This window comes from Neodiprion virginianus, chromosome 5 (assembly GCF_021901495.1).
Source record: "Neodiprion virginianus isolate iyNeoVirg1 chromosome 5, iyNeoVirg1.1, whole genome shotgun sequence".
NCBI classification, from domain to species: Eukaryota; Metazoa; Arthropoda; class Insecta; order Hymenoptera; family Diprionidae; genus Neodiprion; species Neodiprion virginianus.
Genome location: NC_060881.1, coordinates 14,037,637 through 14,057,545, shown reverse-complemented (window position 1 = coordinate 14,057,545; position 19,909 = coordinate 14,037,637). Strand labels below are relative to the sequence as shown.

The 19,909-nt window shown below is 39.5% G+C and overlaps 1 protein-coding gene across 1 annotated transcript; it reads right to left on the bottom strand.

Moving 5' to 3' along the window:
* Positions 1 to 981: 981 nt before the first annotated feature.
* Positions 982 to 1,994, bottom strand: LOC124305560 (putative uncharacterized protein DDB_G0286901). The gene is made up of 2 exons (XM_046765135.1): positions 1,793 to 1,994; positions 982 to 1,364 (listed from the first exon to the last, which is right to left on the bottom strand). The coding sequence occupies exons 1-2, from the start codon at positions 1,992 to 1,994 to the stop codon at positions 982 to 984; spliced, it is 585 nt and encodes a 194-aa protein (XP_046621091.1).
* Between the last annotated feature and the right edge of the window lie 17,915 nt (positions 1,995 to 19,909).

The following is a 19,909-nucleotide window of genomic DNA, read 5'->3' as shown; positions in this document are numbered from 1 at the left end:
TTGAAAAAAGTTTACTAAACTCCTGCAATGAACTCGCAAAGGATCGTCTCTCTTCCTCTCCTAATAGTGAAAGATTACTCGCGACCGCTCGGGGATCGACGGGGGCGCTACTCTTGTTCGCGACACTTATTTCGCAAATTAGTGTGAACTTATTTTCATTCATGTCATTGATAATATTGACCACTCTATTTTCTACGGCGATTCTTGTTGAATCCAATATACGATTAGTTTCATTGAGTAAACCGCATCCACGTTCGAGATCGTCGGTGGTTTCCGTTATTTTGCATCCATTTTTATCTTCAACATCGTGATTATATTCACTAGATCCTGAATCACTTTTCACTTTAGCCGTCGGTTCTGGGATTGTATTCTTTTCCTCAAAACCGACAATTTGTTTTAACTCAGCGACATTAACAATGAAAATTTGCATTTTGTTATTCTTTTGCGAACAAATCAACGTCTCCGTCGAACCCCGCTCGAACACCATATTCGAGGGAGAGAGAGCAACTCCTTGAACTATTATCTTCATTCGACTATAATCAATTATTACATTATTCCTCACCATCCAATCGTGTCCCAGAATTATTTCAGATGTTAAATAGGGTATCACGTGAAACACAATATCGATAATTCTACCGTCTAATTCTATATCGAGTCTTATTTGGCGTTTAACCGCCGTCGAATTTTTCTCTATAGCCGTCGTCACCGAGAGGTTGGACACCGGCAATATATCTACTCGGGTATGCGCGATAGTCAGTTTATATTTTTTTTCTGAGATCGCAGTGATCTGGCTCCCCGTATCTATCAAAGCCATAACATTAATAAATGGGCCCTTTAAACGTACGTGCGGGCTCTGAGCTATAACGTTGTCGTTTATTTGTGGTGTTGTTATCGCTCCGCGTTTGACACCAATTGCTAGGTCGTCGACGAAATCAAAGTGATCGGAACGCGCTTTCGGAGCGCTGTAAAGCGCGTCACTACTTAGTTTAAATTATTTTCGTTAGGTCTCCCGTTGTTATTTCCGTTAGGGTTGGAGAATCCGTTATTCTTCGTTTCTTGAGGAGGAGGAAAACGAGTATCTGGCATTCGGAAATCTGATCTGGCTTGGTCAAAATTCTCATTTGAGTTGTAATAACCACGATAATTTCCGTAGTTTCGTCTTCGATTATTTCTGCTATTATTTTGATTATTATTCCAATTCCTTCTGCCTTGATTCTGTTGTCCTCCCCCCTGTATCCTCATTCCGTTTATTCTCGGAGCGTTATGTTTGTTTTCGAAGTGAGGATTATTAGCTCTGTTCTCCCATGTTTTTTCTTTTCTGACAACGTCCAAATTGCCTAACGATTGCGCAATGGAATTTGTATCTGTGAAATTTACGGTCAATAACGTTTGCCGAACCCAATTTGGATATTGTTGTACGATATTATAGTTCGTTTCAAATTCCGAAAGACGGGGAATAAAATATCTAGCCTTACCCAACTGTTTATAAAAATAATTCTGTAACGACTCTCCATCCAATTTTTTTTAAAACGAACACGTATAGGTATCAAGTAAAATTCCTCTAGAAATTCTTTTTTGAAATTTTCGTAATCTGTAAAATTTTCCATCAAATTGAACCAAAGACTGGCTTTTCCTTCGAGGGCATGCTCTACTATCGACATCTTTCTATTCTCTTTGACGTTTTTAGTTTTTATATATTTTTCTAATTCATTTATGAATTTCATTGGGTGTTTTTCTGTCTCGTCTTGAAATTTCGGGATCTTTATATCAATATGAATTTGTTGTACGTTACTCATAACCGCTGCTACTTGCTCTACCACGTTGTGTTCATCTGTTTGGCCTTGTCCGGCCTCGTCTCGATTAATCCGCCGCTGATCCCGATTTCTTTCTGCTTCAAACGCGACTCGCATTTGCTCAAGTTCCCTACGTTCCGTTCTTAATCTTTCCCACTTAGCGTCCATGCCCCCGATTTGCGACGAACCGCTTGTTGCCATGATTTCGTCGTCTCGAGGTATAGCAGGCATTTTTTTTGTTTGTCGTCTGTCTGGAGAAATATTCAATTTAAATTTCTGTTTCGAAACTCTACATGAGTTAGTTACATAAATGTTATTTTCGTCATTAACCATCTAATTGTGACTATTTATTATTTAATATATTTTCCTTTTAATTTAATGACAAATATACACGCAAAATTAGTCACATTTATTTTTCTTCTGTCGGAATTTGATTATGATTTTTAATTTCTTATATTTGCTTTTATTTCATTTCATATTTTGGAAAAAGAGGAAAATACAAACGAGCTTGCGATTTTAGCTCTTGAAATCCTTAGACTCACGTATCTCTCGCGTTGACCACGAGCCTCTCTGTTGGGCGCCAATTTATAGGTTTAACATGTTTTATTTTGAGCGAGCAACATAGATTTTTACAAATAAACCATTAACAAAGGCATTCCTTCACGTTACACACACTCCTTCACTCACAGAAGATTTTTGTACTTGATATTGATGAAATTTCAAGTTCACGATTAAAAATTAAGGGAGAATTTCGTTCGGTAAAGGCTAATAATAAAGATCGCTTATCTGAGTTTTGTGAACTTTCCCACATTGGCTCTATCCCTTGTTCCGAGGTCTGATGATCTGCGGGTTGGGCGATGTCGTCGCGTTTCTTGCCCTTGAACGTAGATGATATTTTAGTCTCTGAATTCGCCTGGCCAGGACGAGTTGGGGCTTCGAGGACGACCCCAGAACGCGCTGTCGATTCGATCTTGATCAATTGACGACCCCTGAACGAAAGAGGCAGAGCTCTGGTCTCGCTTGTCGATCTCGCTATTAATTTTTAGGGTGGGAATTGGCATGTTGAAATATCGATTCGACGAACTAACTTCGAGAAATCGAAGCTGGATAATCGATATTGATCCTATCGATCATTGTTCGTTACAATCCATAGTAATTTATGTCTTACCGGAAAATTTTTGTTCTTGACAGTCAAATAAAAAAAATTAATCGTTTTGAGGAGGGCCTATATCCGGGCCGAAACGTTAACGAAAATATACGTTATACATTTCTATGACCGCTCACCAAGACTCACTAATATATTATCTACGAGGTCAAGAATTCTTACCCTTCATAGAGGATGAAGGTATTTTGGGAATAGACTTTCATACAGCTCATAACTGTGTTAGCTCGACCAAGAAAAATTCACTAGCGTCAAACAATCGCGAAATAGCTCTTTGTACGAATAGGAATGGAATTCATTGGACTCCTCCTAGAATTCGAGAAATAGAACTTTCTGAGGATGATTTTCAACAACACTTTTCTTTACATTTACAGAGTCTTGTTGAGAAATCTTCGATTCCGTTGAATCCAGCTCAGTCAGAATCATTTAAATCTCTTTTGCTTGAATTTGTAGATTCTTTTGCCAAGAATAGTTGTGATGAGGGCCGATGTACTACCGTCAACCAGAAAATCGACGTCGGAGAGAGTTCATCAATGAAACAAGCTTCTCGAAGACTCGCTCTCAACGCCAGAGAAGAGGTAAAGAAGCTCGTGGAAGACATGCCCACCAACGATGTAATCGAACCATCGTCTAGCCTCTGGGCCTCACCAATCGTCCTTGTTAACAAGAAGGACGGATCCAAACGATTTTGTATTGACGACAGGAAGCTGAACGACATAACGAAAAAAGATTCTTACCCTCTACCCAGAATCGACGAGACACTCGACCTGATAGCTGGTGCAACTTGGTTCAGCACCATAGATTTTCAGAGTGGATAGTGGCAGGTCGAAATGGATCCTCTAGAAAAAGAAAAAACAGCTTCTGTCACGGGTTTAGGAGGATTATGGGAGTTCAAGGTCATGCCTTTCGGCTGAAGTAATGCCCCGGCTACCTTTGAACGAATGATGGAGGCTTTTCTCCATGGGCTCACAGACAAAATATGCCTCGTTCATTTAGACGACATAATCGTCTTTGTAAAGAACTTTGAAGAAGAAGTTCAAAATCTGAAACAAGTTTTCGCATTGCTGAAGAAAGCAAGCCTGAAACTAAGCCCGAAAAAATGCCATCTGTTCCAGAAAGAAGTAGGCTTCCTCGGACACATCGTCTCAGCTCAAGCTGTGAAGACCGACCCACCCAAAATCGAGAGGGATTCTTCTTGGCCGACACCTGAGAATCAAGAACGAATTTAAAGCTTTTTAGGCCTTTGTACTTATTGCAAAAGATTTGTAAAAGGTTTTGCTAGCATAACTAAACCTCTCCATCACTTAACCGGAATGAAGATTCCTTTTGACTGGACCCCGGAATGCGAAAATGCTTTCAAGAAATAAAGGAAAATCTTATTTCTTCGCCGATTTTAGCCTATTCACAGATCGAACTTCCTTTTATTTTGGATACAGATGCCTCTCTTCCAGGAATAGGTGGGGTTTTGTCACAAATTCAGGGAGGTCAAGAGAGAGCAATTAGTTATTTCAGCAGAGTTCTAAGTAAAACCGAGAGGAATTATTGTGTCACTTGTAAAGAGCTTTTGGCCTTTGTTAAGACCGTGGTACATTTTCATCATTATCTGTATGGTAGGAGATTTTTGATACGAACAGATCATGCTTCCCTTAGGTGGTTACTTTCGTTCAAATCTCCCGAAAGTCAGGTGGCTAGATGGTTAGTAAGGCTCGGACAGTACGATTTTGATATTCGTCATCGAGGTGGAATTCATCATGGTAATGCCGATGCTCTCTCCCGAAGACCCTGTGAAGAAATGCCAGAGTGTAAACAGTGTGCACGATTGGAGAAAAACCGAAACCCCCCACCTTTATTACGGAAGGTTTCTCTCAAAGATGGCATAGAGGAATGGAGAGAATCTCGACAATAGAACAGCACTTCAACTCAAGTTGAGTCCTGGAACGAAGCGGAGACTCGTCCGAAGTGGCAGGATATATCTTCAGCCGAGCCAGATTTGAAAATTTATTGGGCTCAATGGGACCAATCCTTTTAATTGACGTAATTTTATACCGAAAATGGGAATCTGCACACTTGAAAGAAATCAGGTGGTAACTTTTGGTTCCTAGGACACGAGTTCCACAGATTCTTGCTCTGCATCGTGATTCTCCTACAGGCGGAAACTTCGCCTCAAATAAAACTCTAGGCAGAATACGCAGCTTCTACTTTTGGCCTCTTTGCCGGTCAGACGTTGAAGATTGGTGCCGACGATGTCAAATCTGCACGGCAGAGAAAATAGCTCGAGCTAATGGACATAGCTCTCTTCAAGCTTACAACGTGGGAGCTCCTTTTGAGAGAATGGCAATGGACATTCTCGGACCCCTCCCTACAACTTATACACTTCATACTGATCAAGGCCGAAATTTTCAGTCAACCTTGATGGAAGAGTTTACCCAGATTATAAGGGTAAGAAAGACTCGCACGACTCCTTTGCATCCACAATCTGACGGCATGATTGAGCGTCTGAATCGAACTTCACTTCAATATTTTTCGTCCTTCGTAGAGCTGAATCAAAGAGACTGAGACTCCTGGATCCCTTTCATCTTCTTATCTCACAGATCTGCGATTCATGAGACGACGAAACAGACGCCAGCCCTCATGCTTATTGGAAGAAATCTTCGACTTCCGTCACATTTAGAAAAAGGCCCTGTTCCTGAGCAAAGACAGCATCAAACAGATTACGCTTCTCTTTTACAACAACGATTAGAAGAAATTCATAACTTTGCAAGAAGCAGAATTTCTATGGCTTCAGACAAATTAAAAACTCGTTATGATATTCGAGCTAGAGATTTAAAATTCAATTCCGGAGATTCTGTTTGGCTCTTTCAACCTCGAAGACAGGAAGGATAATGTCCAAAACTACAAAGAAATTGGGAGGGCCCTCACTTAGTGGTTAACCGAATAAATAATGTTGTTTATAGAATCCGAAGATCTCCTTATTCACGTCAGAAAGTGGTACACCTGGACCGTCTTGCTCCATTCGAGGTAGATCAACCTGGAACAGTCTCTCCAAGACCGGGAACATCCTTCGAGGTTAGATCTTCAGATGTACACTTCTGACAACTGTAATAGAGCTAACCTTCTTCACAGTTGGTCATCGATTGAGAGAAAAATCTGCCTTTTGGAATCCATCTGACTAAAACTCGACTGCTCACGATCATTATTGAAAGAAATATCAGTTGCGGAAAAACAACTTTCACCAAGAGGTTTTTAGTAGATCGCCAGGTCTGTACTTTTCTAGAACCTATTGAGGAGTATCGAGATGTCGCTGGGATTAATCTCTTGGATTGAATGTACCAGGACCCAGGTCGTTATTGTTATTATTTTCAGCATTTCGCTCAGATGGTTATGTTAGATAGACATCTTCAGACAACTTCATCACCTGTGAAGATGATGGAAAGATCGATATTCAGTAGCAATTGTTTCGTAGAAACTCGTCGAAGGTTAGGTCATTTTCGCGACTTTGAATCTCATTTATTGATGAAAAATTTCGATCTTCTCATTCGCTCGTCTGAGCTCAGAGTAGATTTGATTGTTCACTTGCGAGTTTTCCCAGAAACTTCTTTCTCCCGAGTCAGTTCCTGTTCCCGTGAGGAAGAGTTGAACATTTCTTTAGAGTTACTCAGAACTATTCACGAAGTTCATGAGGATTGGTTAATAAAACAAACCTTTTCTTCTTTATCGGCTCCCGTCTTGGTTATCAATGCAGAATTCACAGCCGACCAAGTTTATTCTAATTTTTGTTTTGCAATGTCATATGAACAAGGTTGAGCCGTTGAATTTAATACTAAAAAATTTTCTATTGAGGATTTGTTTTTAAACACATTTATTAAATCAAATATTCAAACAGTAAATTGAATAATCGAAAAATAGAAAGCGGTTTTAATAATTGTTTTCAGTTCTGCCTTGATGGACTCGCATTCTTCGCACCTTTCGGTCCGCTTCTCGATGAAGACAAGGCTTTCTCTGCAGCCTTTGCAAGAAGTTTTGTCTTTGAAAAGGGTTGCATGAAAATCTTTTTCGCAACGCAGATGCTCGGGACTGGAATTTTCAAAGATTAGAAAAATGAATAAAAGATTAATAAGGGGAGGTCGTTTCTTGCGTTTGCTTTTTCACTTACTCGTAAACGAAATATGATGAACATAGGAAACCAGATTTTCCTTTTTCAATTCTTCCTTCGAAAAATCCGCAAGAAAATTCTTTCCATTTTTGCTCAAATTTAATCTCCATTTCTTCCACCGAAAGATTTGTAAAACTTTGAAAATCAAATGTTTGAGTCAATATCGCGGCGTTTATTAAATTATGAATTTGAGACATGCTTCTTCTGATAGAGATAACTTGATAATGATTTGTTATTTCTGAGTTGCTTATCAACTCGAAATTTGTTTTCTTCGATTGTTTCTTTCTAGAAACTTCTTTTGTTGAATCAAATTTTGTGTCGGATAGGCTTTGGTTTCTTTTATGATGTGAATAGGGCCACGATTATTTTTCAAGGTCGATGGGCGATTGCTCGATTTTCACATCTTATTAACCCCAAGTGTCAGTTTTTGTGAGCACTTTTTCAGGTTATTTGACACAGCCTTTTTCTTCCGGCCTATCCCGCTTTCTGAGGATGACTGGTGGCCTTATTTTGAAGAATTACACGGAAATAATTCAGATGCGATCGTTTCTTTTCTCTCTAAAATAAATATTCAATTCAGCTTACTGATGCTTCTCCCAAATTCGCTTACCGAATTTGGATTGATCTGCCACAACTCACATTTGTCTTCCCAAACTCTAGGGTGGGCTGTTTCTGAAGAAGTCTTGGATCCAGTCACCCATCCTTTTCCCTGTTTTCTGTGCCGATTCTCGGAGGGAATCAGCCTTTTCCTTGCCTAGGACCCAGAGTTTTCCCGGTTACGGTTTCTCGCCTCGACGTATTTGTCAGAGGAACGGATTTACTTGCCGACGTCGATCCGGATGATTTTGATTTCTTCGAATTCATTAAGATACATAACACTAAATAACACTTACCTTTATAAAACAAGTCACATAAAATTTTGAAATTCAATTTAACGCTCAACTATCTGCTCAAGGTTTTCTGTGGTTTACCTTGAGACTGTGGGAAAATGCCAGATGGTAAAAAAGGGAGTCTTTAAATTTTTAGAGCCACAGCTCCAACTCACCTTCAAGCACTGACTGCTACATCACTTTTACAATTGTTTTATCTTTCCCAAGTCGGGACAACTCTTTTGCTCGGGGGGGGAGTAGTGTTACAACGGGTGAAATCACACGTTTTACGCCCTTCTAATGATCTAGTAGTCATCATAGATAAAAGACGTTTATAAACCTCTTATGTCTTCAAATAGAATAAGGTTAACACAAGAACAAATTCTGGATTTTAAAACTTCATCCTTGAATCAAGCATAATTTTTACCTTCACAGTTATGTACTTTAATTTGTACAGGAATAAGGGATAAATTATTTGTATTCAAGAATAAATAGAAACAAATGGTGAGAAGCTTCGAGAAAAAATCCTGATTAAAGTACGAATTCAAGTACTTGATCGAAGTATAAAAATTTTTCGGGATTAAAAAATACCACATATTCTTGACGCACGAGTATTTTTTTCCCCAGTATATCTACTACGCAAACGCAGGTATGCATCCTTATTTCAAAACAGAAGAAAGTAATGTACTGTAACGCTAAATTCTGTTACCCTTAGATGAGGACTTACCGTTGACACTTTGGTGCGATTCTCCACTTATTTGGAACATTAAACAATAAAAAAATCAATTATGTTGGGCGCCAGACCCGTTAGCGTCGATTTACGAACAATAATACGAATCAATAAAAATAAAACGAAACCGTACGAAAAATAAATACACAACCCGTTGTATGGCTGGCTAGGCTCAGGTACTCACACGAACTGGTGGAGTGGCGGTATTGAAGGCAGCTAACAATAATTACAGAATTGAAGGAAATAATGAAATAAAGAATAAACTCAAGTCAGGAAAAATGAACAGGTCAACCGATCATACATTGTCGAGAAGGTTACATGGTTGAGACAGGCAAATGAAATGGTTGTTCACAAAAATTTCAGTAGAATAGAATTAAACGATAGCTTTGAAACGAGAGACGGTAGTTAACAGAGAAAAATTAACGTAGGTCGGGAGAAGCGATAAAATGCAAGAATTTACTTAAAACTACACGTCACTGGGCGACGTGATCTTACCCAAGTTTCAAATGACACTAACGAAACTTATTATTATGTTAATTAATAACGAGAGTGAGAACTTTATTGCAATCGGTAAAAAACAAAGTAACGATAGCTCGGTAGATAATACGACGAATTTACCACAGATTATAACCAGTACGAAAGATTAACATTCGTTAACAATTTACAGAATCGGTAGCGAAAACGATCGATTAGATAATTTTCGTAGAGTTATTCATAATCGATAGCATCAATAATTTACAATAATTAAGGATCTGAGGAATTAAACAATAAATTCCTGAATGTAACTTTCGAGAGAATACAAAATACAAAATTATGAGAGAGTGAGAATTTCGGAAAGTTCATAAAATAAAAAAATACACTAAATACACCGCAGTACAAAAGAATCAAGAATAATACGCAGAACTTAACTTAACAAGATACAGAGGAAAGAATAACAGGCAAAAATAATATAAAATTGCCAATACCAATAGAAAAGGGTGCGGTAATATTTAGAGGCTGATTCTACGCTCGATTATACTCCAAGGAACTCGATACACGATACAATAGGCAGGAAATGAATAAAAATATGATACGCAATAACAGAAATAAAATATAAGGCACACTACTATTACAAATAATTATGAAACGAAAGGTAAAGCCACTAGGGCTCAAAATACGATAGAAACTACAAAAGCAGACTAATAGAAATTCACAAATAATCAGAAAATTCATAAATACAAGAGAATTAATTATTCGGCAGTTACGAGGTCGCTCAGACACGAAAATAATTAATTACTGAAATCATACAGTAACACGGCGACTTACTGCAACTCTAATCCGTGGACCATGATTAACAGAAACCTGGCATCGTACGATGCAACCAAGAAACGATAAATACAATAATAATGACCGAAATCATGCAGTCACACGGCTGCTCACCGCAACGCCCAGCCGTGGACCATGATTCACACAAAGTCGATAAAAACCATAAGAAAAGAATAGAAATTATGAGCAACTTCATAACGATACAATACAAAGCAGAAGCCCTACCTTAATCGGTGACTTCAGGCACACAACACTGAATTTATTTTTGATACAACTCAGAATTAGCAAAACGGGAAGGAAAGAAGGAAGGAACTCGAATTTACAGGAGAAATCTAACGATTGAACAAACGATAAAGGTGATAAAACGGTAGCAGGATGATCAACGATAAAAACGATAGCGGTAAAGGAGGAAGGATCGGTAGCTCAAAACGTAAGAAAAAGAATAGACAGAGCTCGGAGTTCGGCTCGCCGATCTCGTCGCTGCCGTGAGATGATTCTTCTTCCCTTTGATTGGTTGGTTGATCCCCGCCGCAAATAGGCAATCCCCCCGTGGCGAATATTGGTTACGGCGTGGTCATGCGTTTTCGAAGATTACTGCTAGATGTGGCGTAATGTGCTGCTCGCGATTTCGTCATTGACACCAACTCGTACGATTTAATATCTGCTTCAGTTTACTGTCCAGGTTGCCTATCATCGGGGACTTCTTTGACAGAGGCATACACAGGGTGCCTCTCGGTCAGAATTACCGAGTGGAGAGTGACGCCTCACTGTTTACTTTCACCGTCTTTTGTACAGGCAGTAGCCGGCTGCTTATACCCGAGGTCGTGCAGTGAGACGGTTGGCTCAACCGTGGACCATGACCCACACAATTAGTCCTCGCCAACAGAAAGGCTGCGTCGATCCTCAGAACGATGGCTTTATTAATCTGGACGTAGTGGTTTGGGGTCGGTCCAGCACCGAGCCGATAAGTTGGAAGATGGCAGGCTACGGTCTGCCCTTCACGCCATCCTTACGGCATCCGATAGAGCGGGCGGCTGGTTCCTCCTTGAGGAGCGGTGCCCTCGGCCGTCGGGAGGATTTTTATCTCCCTGTTCACCGGCAGTCGAGGCGATACGGAAGGTTCAGGTGGATGCTACCCCAGGTGTTTAGAAGTGCACCAAGGTAGCCAGTATAGTCTGATTAGACCGTCGGTAGGCGAAGTCGTCGAGAGCTGGAAACGGTAGATATCGGTCCCTCGGTGGTCGGGATCGTTGTCGTCCAAGTACCTTATTAGCGTGCGCCGAAGCGCGAAATTCAGAATTTACAAAGAAAGAATTAGTTGCAAGTAGTTATTGCCTATTTTGTATCGAGTTTGGTTGGAGTACCCCGCTGAGGACGCATAAACTAGAAATAATAACGGTTGTGTGCCCTTGTGACGGGCGACTCTGAAACGCCACGTTACAGTACATACAATACTTATCATGTTCTATTCCAAATTATTTCCATATTAAATATATTTGACTAGCTCACATCGAAATCATGGATGTGCTAGCTTATTCTTGAAGCAAAAATAAAGTTATTGACATTAAATATCAAGATTCTATTTCAATATCTGTAGCGTATACTTACAAGAATAAGTATAGAGAAAAGGCAACCTTATGGGTACACACAGTCTTTTAATAAAACCTGAAGTTGCATGGATACCTTATAAATATTTTACTTTTCACAGCAGTATCAACTACAGCTTTGATATCCAAAATAAAAATATGGGATATAAAATACTTATGGAGGTTGTGGGGTTTGAAAGAGGCAGTGTTGGCAAGCGAATCAATGATCAGCCAAGTCACTGTACCTTTCTATACCCTTATATGTATATTAGTGGGTTTCAGAAAAAATGTACGATTTTCCACTGTGGCATCCCCAAAAAAGTTTGTTTAGGTTGAAAGAAAGATCCTGTCAAAAGATAAGTGTACTACGTTATGTTTAAGATCGCGCTCGTTTGATTTCTTACTTTTCGTCACATTTTTTTGTATTTATCAGAAAACACACAATAGCACTTCAATTATAATTTTTTTCCTGACATTTATATTAAATCTTAAGATCGCGATCCATTACACGACGATATATCATGCGGGAATCTTATTCTCCCAAATCAAAAGTTTATATTAAAATGTAAGTATTTTATGAGGTTGAATTAGATAATGATGAAAAAATCGTCAGATACACTTCTTAAACATCAACCGGACACTACCATGAATTCAAAAAAGCGTTTAAAATTGAAAAATAAATTGAGCGCGATGTTCAACATAATCGTTAAATGCTCAGCGTTTGACAGAATCTATCTCTCAACCTGAACAAACATTTCAAGGGATGCCATGGTGGAAAATCACCATTCATGTTTTTCTGAGACACCCTAATGTATATGTATAGCCTGAGTATATGTTATTCACCCTAGGGTGAAGCGGGGAACTGCTCGGTTTTTTCCGACCTTACTCATATTGAATAAAGAGTACGCAAACTTATTTAAAAACTTATTCTGAACACCTACTTATTCTGGTCAGTGGCTACAGACCGTGGTGGGAGATTTCTTTTTTCGTTCTCCCTTTCAAAGCGTTGTTTCGCTTGACGGAACCATTCAGACACGGTTTCTTCGAAGTCTTTGTCTGTACAAGTGTACAACAATCCTACTCCATCTGTTAGATTTAGACAACAGTTAGTGTTTAAATTACTTCTAATCACTGTTGAGAACATATTTTATTTATTGTACACACCTTTAATGGCTGCAATCAGTTTGAGGTTTGTTAATTGAAAATTGGCTTGCAGACCACATCATGAAGCAGTATTCGCAACTTCATTGGTGAATACTTGTCGAAGTAATCTTATTGTATTTGCTTTAGCGCTATTACCACCTATTTAGCCAACAAACTTCACCTGAAAGTTACATTATTATACGTAGGGAATTTAGGATTTTTAGTTTAGGGGTTACATAATATGTTACATCCGCTCTCCGCTCTTCTATCTCTTTTAATCATTTACCTAGGTCCCTTACTGTTTCCTTCATCTCCCCACTCTCTGCTTACCATTGCTCTTACCTTCTAGTCATTTCCCCTTTAATCTTTTCCATTTATTCCATGAGCCCCCTTCCCTGCCCTTTGACCTCCTCTAACCCTATCTTTAACTCCTCCCTAATCAGCCTTAGCATATCCTGTATACTCCCTCCCTCTTCTTTCCCTTCCTCCCCTGCCTTGCCCTTTGGCGACCGGTGAACTTTCCTGCTTCTCCCAAATCCTTTTTCTCTTTCCTCTATCTCATCTGCCACCTCCTCCCCTTTTTCCCCTACCTCCTCCCGCTTCCTCTTCCATAAATCTATCACCGTCGTCACCGATCCCAGGCTATGACTCCTATCACTCCCTATCAATGCTGCTGCACCCAGCCTACCTTTCCTTTCCTCCTCCTCTACTCTCTTCGCCCGTCCTTTCTGGCCACCCGCGTTACTCATACTCTTTCGCTCCGCCACCGCCTCCTACCTTATCTGCCTGCCGCCTATCTGTCTCTGCTCTATCCCCCTTCCTACTCCCTGGATGTCACCGTCTATTCTTCTGTATTATCTTTCCCCCCTGCGTCCGCCAGCTCTCGCTGACTACCCTCAAAACTCTCACCCTCTCCTCATTTGTCCGTCCGTTCTGTTCCTGCCTCCCAATTCGCTTCTCCCGTCAGCCCGTCCTGATCTTCCCCGCTCCTTCTCTGCCCTATTTCCTTTTCTCCTCACCTTCGCTATCCTGGTAATTCTCGCCTTTCCACTCACACTCTTTCTCACATCTGCCACTCACATCCAAACTGGAAACTGGAAGCCTGAATCTTCATTACATTAACGGATCGTTGACTAACTGGCTTCTGTTTATTGCTTCTACTTAAACTCTTGACAGTAATGTGTAAATATTCGCAACAGCAATTCGTTTTCAATTCAGTTCATGGAAGTAAGGGAACCTATCATTGACGTAGATCGTAAATTATTCACCGAAATAGCCTTTAAATTTGACATTACAGAGGCTTCATCTCCGGCCTTCTACTGGAGGTTTTCGTTTGGTGATATATGTTTTAATGTCTGTTGTTTTTGGCCACCAACAATGCGTTTTTTCAGGCGTAAGCCACGTACTGGGGACTCCTGACGTCACGGCATCATCCTCGTCGGTAAAATCAGTTTTGTCCAGGAAAGTTACGACAGCGTACGGGAAACTCATTTTCAGATGAAATGACTGGGTAACAAAAATATAAGGTGTAATTATCAATGATGACTTCCGTCAGTCAATATGTTATATCCTAATAATGATCAATAGAAGTCAGGGTGATGATAGAAGAATCAAGTTACCAATTAATTAGGTACATTGAATGAACAATATATTGTGTAAATTACGATACCTCTTCAACTATGCAATTGGATCGTTATACACGCGATGAGGCGGAAGCTAGCAGCCAAACGTGCTGTCGTCGATAAAAATGTGACAATAACGCCAAAAACTCGAAAAAAATAATAAATATCACAGAAAGATTATACTTTTATAGCACTATAGATGCAAATCAGTACCCTGTCGTCCCATTTGGAAGAAATTTAGCACGAACAGTATCCAACCCTGACCGCTAGTTCTAGCTTTATCGTTAGACATGACTCACGAAACTAACGCGATTTCTATTTATACGAAAATAACACACAATATTCATAAAATTTAGCACGTGTCCGGAATTTCTTCAATTTTTTATCGAGTCTCTCAAAGTATGTGGAGTATTAATTCTATGATCAAGCACATGGAGACTAGAGGTAATCAAGCAGTTGCAAGGTTGCATTAGGTTATGAAAACGTATACGTATTTGATGTGTAGGTATTGAATAGTAGAAGTAGAAGTGAAAATATAATAACGAATTTAGTCAATTTTACCTGGAAACCTGCTAAACACAAAGATTCAAATGAAATAGATAAATTAAGTATTACATACCTTGCAAACCGCGTAGTAAGGTCCGTGCACGTGGACGGCAGTCGTTCTGAGAGAAGCGTAGTTGCAATGATCAGCGAGCGTGGCTTGGCGCGAGCATGGGCGCGCGCGTCAATGTTGACATCGGAGAAATTCAAACCTCGTGAACCGATGGGAATATCGCACTTTCCCGCTCGTTCATGGGCAATTTCAAACACTTTGATTTAATATCTCTAGCTTCGAGGACAACGAATTCGTATGATTTTTCGTTCAATTTATTTATACCGACTTCGGAAGAGTAGCAGGGCTTAGCAAACAACAATTTGCAATCCAAACATTTTTTTCCATACATATATATTTTCCCCTTTTTCAAAAAAATACTCTTTACAAGTACAACGTTGTTATCACATGGCAAAATACAGTTATTACTTTGTTTTTCATCCAAGAAGAAGTTTTCATACTTCACAGATTTTATTAATCGTCTATCAGCACTATCTTCTCCGGCGCTGGTGAATTTTATTATTGGATAGTCTCTTCGCTCATATTCCATTTTCAGATTACTTTCTTTGTGGGCCCTGTTGATATATTGTTGTAGAGGTTTGTTCGATGTCTTAACTTTCTTCTTAATTTTTTGCATAAAGTTTTCATATTTAAAAGCATTGTATCTGTCAAGTGGGCTTAAAGACTGCACATCATCACTTATATGAACTAGGTTATGAACATTATAAGATACATGTTCTGCACCATACAACCGTGAATAATTTGTCACAAAATAAAACAACAAGCTCCGTGCATAATCTATCAGTGTCAAAGAATATTCTGCGCTAGATAAAATCCGTACAGCCACACTGAGGCTAAGAAAATGATAATATTTGTCTTTATTCAGTGTTTCTTTAAAACTTATCGGGCCAGCATACAGTAAAAGTTATCTTGGCTTTGGTGCTTTGTACCGATTAACCTGTTTTAATGGTCTTGGCTTTCTTGCGAATTCTTTGGGTATTGATGTAACTAATGACATTAAGTGAGCAGTGGCTAACTTCAGTTGTGAATTAGTCATACGAACATTTTTCTTTCCTTTTACCCTAAACTAAAGCAACTTTTTCATAATACCGAGACATATGAGATGTAGATAATCCAATGGGAACTGGCTAACCATTCGTATTTTTAAATCTGTCCTCAAAGTAGCACCAGTTTCAGGGTATGTCAGCCGGTTCACCTTGAATTCACCTTCTTGCATACATTTGCTACACCCAAAGTATGCATTATGTCCCTTTGTATCAGTGATGTAGGCTTTTGCCGGTGCATCACATATGAAGACACCAATTCCACATGATATTTTATGGCCTTGTATATCTATGCCCGATCCACAGACTTTTAGAGCATCCTCCACAAAATATTGCAAAAGGTCATTGGAATCCAAAGGCTTCTCATTTCCATGGTATATGCCCACGATACAAGGTTCAGTGTGAAAAGGTGCCTCAACTGCTGTTAAAATTGGCCAAAATTGGCTTCCGGAACTTTTGGTCAGCGGTGGTCCATCAACGTTAATATCGAATTTGATTTCCGATGGAAAATCTTCAGGCATGTAATACTTGAGAACAGATTTGGTTAAAGCGTTGGCTAAACCAAAATGATAATAATTACCTGGTGGCATGCTTGTTATTTTTAAATGCTTAGGTGTTTTTAAAAAGGTCCTGGCATCACATGGCAAATCATGCCCATATTTTCGCAAAATCTTCAACAAATCAGTCAGGTGATTTTGACTAATAGATGATTTAATGGCCTAGTCTTGAAGTTTATTATGTATACCAGGATTATTTTCGTTTAGAGGCTCCTCACAATCTTCAGCACACATTGTTGAACAACTACTACTGTTACTTTCATCGGGCTCAGCATTAAAGGCCTCTGTTCTATCTGGACTAGTTTGTTCTGTCGCTTGAAAATTGTTTTGTGAACATTCTGCCTCAAAAGTTATGAGATTGAAATTTGTGTTTTCTGAGATATTTTTCGACAAATTATTTTCAGATCTTCTACTTTCAGGATTTGATTTTACTTCTTTCAGTACATTTTTTAATTTGTTGATTTCTTTTAGGATCAATCGTCTTCGCTGCCTTCACGAAAGAGAACAAATCTCTTTTAGCATCTTGGGCATTTTGTGATATTGTCCTGTGCTGAAAAATAGAATATAATTTGCATGGACAATACGGCTGTTAGAATAATGAGAGGTTGTTCAGATTGAGCCATTGTATAATCTAAAGAAGAAAGTGAGCGCGCACCCCATATAATATGGGCGAAGGTTTTTGCAGTGGAAACTAACTCTTGATTTGAAAAAATACAAACAATAATTGGTTTGGTCAATAGACGGTGTCTAGATGACTTCACGCTAAAAATGTTGAAACAAGTGAATTGAATGTGAAACATGAACTTTCAGTTTCGAGCCCACTACTAATTAGTTCTAATCGTTGTACCGAATATTGTTCCCAGCTATTGAGCTATCGATAATAATGTGGAAAATCTGACAATAAACTAACAGCGTGGAGCAGTTATTTGGACTTTGAAAAATTCTATGCTGTACAAAGGTTGACTGAAGAACATCCAACTAAAAATCTCTTCTTCAGCTTATACTTGAAAGTTACTTAGAGTTTTCAATAGCGGATTGTTTTATAACTGTTTGATAGTTTCGAAACTTTAAAACTCCTAGGTGAGTGAAAATTCTGTAGATTTTGCGTTTTCATACCGATTCACTCATTTTACCGTTGTCTAACCTTGAATGAAATTTAATAAAGTTGACTCCCCTGATTTAATACGTTTAAACTGTATTATGTGTAAGAGGTTATGATGGATGCAGGTATATCACTGAAATGTACAACTAAAATCACTGGTAAAACGCATGACACTCATATCAACTTGATGCCGCCAGGATACTTTTCACTTATACATCATAGTTTATGTTACCGTGCTGTAGCTTTTGAGGGTACTGCGATAATGATACGCAGAATGTAAATGCCGTAAAACTCGGAACACGTTTCAATTACGCGAACATAGGTTGTTCAGGAAAGTCTCAAGTAAAATTAACGCGGATAGGGGGAATTTGACCGGCGTGCTTGATCGCTCGTCAACTCGGACGTTCGACCAGACTCGCCGGCCGCTTCTCCCCCCTCCTTTTTTCCCTCTATTGTTCCTGCCTGTGTCGCCCTTGCCATTTCATTCGTCGAATAGCCTTCGAGCCTCTCGGTCTGTTTTCCTCCTGCGATTTGTTCTCTGCTTTGGTATTACTCGAGCAACGGTTTCCACCCGATATTAAAGCACCTTACGACCGCTTGAATATTCGCGTGAACTCGTGTCAACTTTCTGTTCGGCTTCGAATCGGTAACTTCTTCTTTCGTTCGACTTTCTTCTGAGCGGTCAGCTCTTCGGTTATCTTCCGCGCAATCGACAATCCTCGATAGTGTGTAAAACACGCGGCAACGCGCTCTGAGCGGTCAGCTCTTCGGTTATCTTCCGCGCAATCGACAATTCTCGATAGCGTATGAAACACGCGGCAACGCGCTGTGAGCGGTCAGCTCTTCGGCCATCTTCCGCGGAATCAATACGCCTCGTCTGCGTTTCACATCTTCGTTGCTTTCCGGAAAATCTTCTACACTGACTAAAACTCTAGTCAGCCTGCCTACAAGTAAGGTTTCGTGTTCTTTGAGCGCATCTCTCCGAAATAATTCACCCTTCCCCAGATTTTCCTCGGCACAATTTCCAAACATAGGTCATGTCTCAGTGCTATTACTTTTAGAGATGGCACAACAATAGCTGCGTCGAGATATGGATGCGCCGAATTTCGGTTATGGCTGACAGATATAATGCTGATAACAGTGCAATTGCGTCCTCGAATCTGTATAATATTTGTTACGCCGCTGCATATACGTTCTGTGCATAAAGCTCCGTGTTACTTACATCATTTCTATACAAAGCATTATCACAGATTCATCGTCGCATATATTATATGTAACACGTTTGCATGGCTGTAACAAGTGTCGTTATGGAGTGGCAACATCTTAGATACATCAGTTTCGTTCTTATTACATAGAGGTTACGTTTACACGAAAATGAATTAGGAACATCACGGTGTGAACATCACATTCATGTCAACATAATGAATTGTTACCTGGAATCCATATATGAAGGCACTTTTTGATTGCATTGCTGTTTTACAATCATAACTACGACTCTTTCATGATCTTACAAATACAAGATGTTCAGCGAAGTCAACAGTTAGACGCTTTATTAGGAATAAACTTGATAAACGAAGAAAGAAGAAAGAAAAACCATGAAAAAATAGAAAACATATGCATAAAGAAAAATGGATATTGAAAAATCGGACAGTGATATTTTATAATTTAAAAAAGAGCACGAACATTTTTAAATGAAACCTTACCCATAGCAGTAATAACGTGTGCCGTAGGTGCTCGACATTTCGCACAGTATCCTTTACCACGGCCATTCGAAACGTTCCATAACAGGTTGTCGAATTCTGGAGGCGTTATCAAATTTTCTCGATTGACGCTTATCGGACGTAGCGGTTTCTCAATGTACTTGGAGCCCTTGGCACACGGCGAAATTTCACGAAGGGTTGGCATGTTTCTAAATGTATTGGCAAGCACTGGACAGACGTTTATCTTACAGTCGACTAGGTGACAATTTACGACTGTCTTGATGGATTCATGTAACCCTAGTAAAATCTGTGCCCTCAAGAGTGAGCACGTAAACCTATTTTGTAATACTAAGGAGACCGAACCCCGCATGTAAAAGTTGGCTGATTTTACCGCATGAAAAAGGACAAGTCCACAGAACGGAATAGCTATATGCTCGCGCATGCGTTGTACATAACAATATTCTCACACGGGACGAAGATCAAAAGCAGTATATTCTTCAGATAGTCTCGGAATATCGTAAAAGCTTT